The 3,589-nt window shown below is 46.3% G+C and overlaps 1 protein-coding gene across 1 annotated transcript; it reads left to right on the forward strand.

Moving 5' to 3' along the window:
• The first annotated feature begins 835 nt into the window (after positions 1–835).
• Positions 836–1,903, forward strand: LOC118488251 (magnetosome-associated protein MamJ-like). Its single transcript, XM_035985511.1, has 2 exons — positions 836–1,324; positions 1,376–1,903. Exons 1-2 carry the CDS (start codon positions 836–838, stop codon positions 1,901–1,903), a joined length of 1,017 nt encoding a protein of 338 aa, XP_035841404.1.
• The last annotated feature ends 1,686 nt before the right edge of the window (positions 1,904–3,589 follow it).

Genomic DNA, 3,589 nt, shown 5'->3' on the forward strand with positions numbered 1-3,589 from the left:
TTTCAGGAAATTAAGGGATCTGGCAAGGTATGCTATGTCGTCAAGCTGCGTAGGAGAAATGATGTCATCCGAGTTTAGGGATTGTGACTTTTGCCTGGACGAGTCGCAAGTCTTAAACTGTGTTTTATTCATGTCTTTTGGTCGTGTCGTATGAACAAGATTTTTAATTATGTCATGTTGTAATCCGTTGCATGTGTCGACTTTTCTAACAATGTTGTCATGTTTCTTTTAAAAACTTGTTGAATGGATGAACGTCATGGTTTTATTTTCATATAGCATGGTTATGATAATTGCTATGGTATTAAGAAGTCACACCAAATAAACCCACGCTTCCGCAAAAGCCAGGGTGTGACAGCTTGGTATCAGAGCATATATCATAGCGAACTAGGATTCTTTCTCGAGTCTAGACTATGATCACTAGGGCTCTCACGAAAACATTTTTACATTGCATACATTACGTCCAGATCCAGGATACAAAACATTTTTACAAACAAAAAGTACGAGCACTTTTTCACAATTTATGGTTCAGTCCAAGAGACTGAGGGAGTTCAGCCCTAAAGGCTGGGGAGGTTCAGTCATGAAGACTGAGGGGTCCTATCTTTGAGATTGGGGAGGTTTTGGTCTGTGAGGCCAGGGAGTTAGTCTGAGAGACTAGGAGGTTCAGTCTGAGAGGCTGGGAGGGTAGTCTAGTAAGACTAGGATGATTACTTGTTTGCTTTATTGTGACTAACGTGTTTATTTGACATTATGTTGATTATATGTGCATATGTGTGGTTGTGTTACAGACATCATGCCATCATCCTCAGACACAGGAGTTTCGGACACCTTAGATCCCATGGCGATCGTGTCAGATGACGAGATTCCGTCAGAGCGAGAGGTCTACACTTCAGACACCACCAGCACTGATGACGACAATTTCCAGCCGTTCGCGCTACCTGACGTAGGAGTTGAGCCTGCTGATGGCCTTCCTGCCGGGGATTTACCACTTGCGGTGATCCCTGCTCCTATACCGCTTGATGTTTATCCAGTCGTAGACATGCCACTCGATGTTGTTTCTGACGACGACGTCGATCTATTTGAGGAGGACCCACCTGAGGCTGACCATGAGGGCGGGGCCCCTATTGTTGCTGATGTTATTCTACCCATTGCTGAGGCCCCTGCAGAGGAGCTTCCTGCTGATTCACCTGTCCCAGATTCCTTTGAGTCTGTGGCATCTGCGTCCTTACACACTCAGGGAGTGCAGCATCACTCTTCAGACGCCGACCCCGACATGGCGTTATCAGCTGCACCCGGTCCCGCACACGACTTTGAGTTTGATCACGAGGTTGACGATGATTTTGATCCTGTCTTTCCCCCTGATTTCGATCCTGACCAGGAGATCGAGTTCATTCACTTGGATCAGCCTCTAGAGGCACCCGTAGCTCCTATCGATCCTTTGTTTGACGACCATGCTGACTTCGATATGGATCTTGTTGACCCGGAGCCTGCTGTGGCCCCAGAGCCTTTAGCTGCTCCTGACCCTGCATTAGAGCATGGCCCTGTTTATGATGATGCACCAGCCATTGTACCCTTTGTTGATGATGTACCCGTTGCTGACGCTCCTGTTGACGCTCCATTCTTGATAGAGGATCTTGTTGTTGCACCATTTCCTGATCCTGTGCCGGTGCTGTTCGACCGTGCACCTTTTGCTACTCATGGAGATCCACGTTACGCCGACACCCGTAACGGGTGGATCGATGACGATTACCCACCATTTGTGTTACCTGTTACACATCTAGTAGTCCCCGTTTCAGCACCCATTTCAGCACCCACTGATATCCCATTGTTTCCCCCACACTCCGCAGACGCTCACAGCACTGATCTCCCTATTATGTTCCTTCAGGACATACCGCCGCTGCGTTGAGGGGTCATCTAGGCAGCCGCCTATTCCTGTTCCACCCATGCTGTCATCACCTTTTCCATTCACATCACAGTTTCCCCATGTTGCGCCACCTACTGCACCATCTTTCACTCCATCGAGCGAGCCATTTTTATGGACTACGCCCCCTATCATGCCATTGTCTGATCCGTACCACCCATACCATGTTGGGTATTTTACAGAGGACATCCTTACTTCTTTGATGATACAACAGGAGGCCTTAACACGTCGTATTCAGGATTTGGAGAGAGCTCCACGTCCATCCTGTCATTGCCAGACCCCGTTTGCAGCATCACACCCTCCGCGTCCACTTTCCCACGACTCAGACGCTCGCTTTTGGACTTCCGAGCAGCAGATAGCATATTTGCTGCGCGTCTGTCGTACTTTAGAGAAGGACTGGTTACATATGCGTCGCCTGTATTACTCTCGTTTTCCTCCTCCTCCTCCGCCATCAGCATAGGCATTTTGATTCGATGCAGGTAGACTTTTGGTGAGACGACCACGATTGTGCCGACTATACAGCTTTTTGAAGACCGCATTTTGATGACATGACTTTTGATATTTTGTATTTGGTTGTTGTTATAGCTGATTAGATAGTTCGGACAAGGGCGATGTGGCCCTTAGTCACTGTTGATGTACGAAACAGTTATGAACTTGTAAACATTACATTGTGGTCTTGGTTTTTTTAGTGCAATCGCAATATTCTCATTAAATGCATTGTTGGATTATTTGTTTTAAATTTATAACCTGAGATGTTATGTGCTTGATGAATGTTATTACGTACGCACACTATTTACTTACTATGACCTGACCAACGTGAAACATCTTCTAGAAGATGCCTCCAAGACGTGATCCGCGCATGCCTACTAATGAGGCAGAACTTCAAGGGATCATTGTTGCAGCTATCGCACAATATGCTGCTTCTCATGCAGAAACGAGTGGAAATATCTCGCACAATCACGACAATAACAATCCACCTAATGGTAATTTTAAGTCGTTTGAGATATACTATGATACATTTGGATATTTATAGCATGCCCGCTAATACCATATGTAAATTCTAACGTATGTGCAGGGTGCACTTACAAGCAATTTCTCGATTGCAAGCCCGTGAATTTCGACGACACAGGAGGTGCTGTTGCGTTTGTAAGATGGGCTGAGAAGACTGAATCTATCCTTAGAATGAGCAAGTGTGCTCCCGAGCAACAAGTGACCTACATCTCAGGGATATTTCTGGATGGAGCCCTATCTTGGTGGAATTTGCAAGTGCAAACTCTTGGTGAAGCTGCTGCTTATGCGATGTCATGGAATGAGCTGAAGGAGCTCATGAGAAGGGAGTACTGCTCACGTGCTGAAATTCAGAAGCTGGAGACTGAGTTCTGGCACCTAAAAATGGAAGGTCCCAAGATTGCAGAGTATGTTCAGAGACTCCACGATTTGTCCCATGTAGTGCCGTACATGGTCACACCGGAGTTCAAACGTATCGAGCGCTTTATCTGGGGATTGGCACCTCAGATCATGAGTATGGTTACTACTTCCAAGCCTGCGACAATCACATAAGCCATTGATCTCAGTGTGGCTCTTACTGAGGAAGCTATTCGATTGAACATGTTTTCCGTTACTGGGCAGAAGAAGAAAGAGACTCATGTGGAGTCATCTGGTGAAAACAAG

This window comes from Helianthus annuus, chromosome 16 (assembly GCF_002127325.2).
Source record: "Helianthus annuus cultivar XRQ/B chromosome 16, HanXRQr2.0-SUNRISE, whole genome shotgun sequence".
Lineage (NCBI taxonomy): Eukaryota > Viridiplantae > Streptophyta > Magnoliopsida > Asterales > Asteraceae > Helianthus > Helianthus annuus.

What these genes read in the sequence shown, in the direction of transcription:
- LOC118488251 (XM_035985511.1), top strand. Translation starts at nt 836, where the DNA reads ATGGCGATCGTGTCAGATGACGAGATTCCGTCAGAGCGAGAGGTCTAC. An exon ending in ACTTTGAGTTTGATCACGAG is followed by an intron (nt 1,325 to 1,375) that starts GTTGACGATGAT and finishes GATCCTGACCAG; the next exon opens with GAGATCGAGTTCATTCACTT.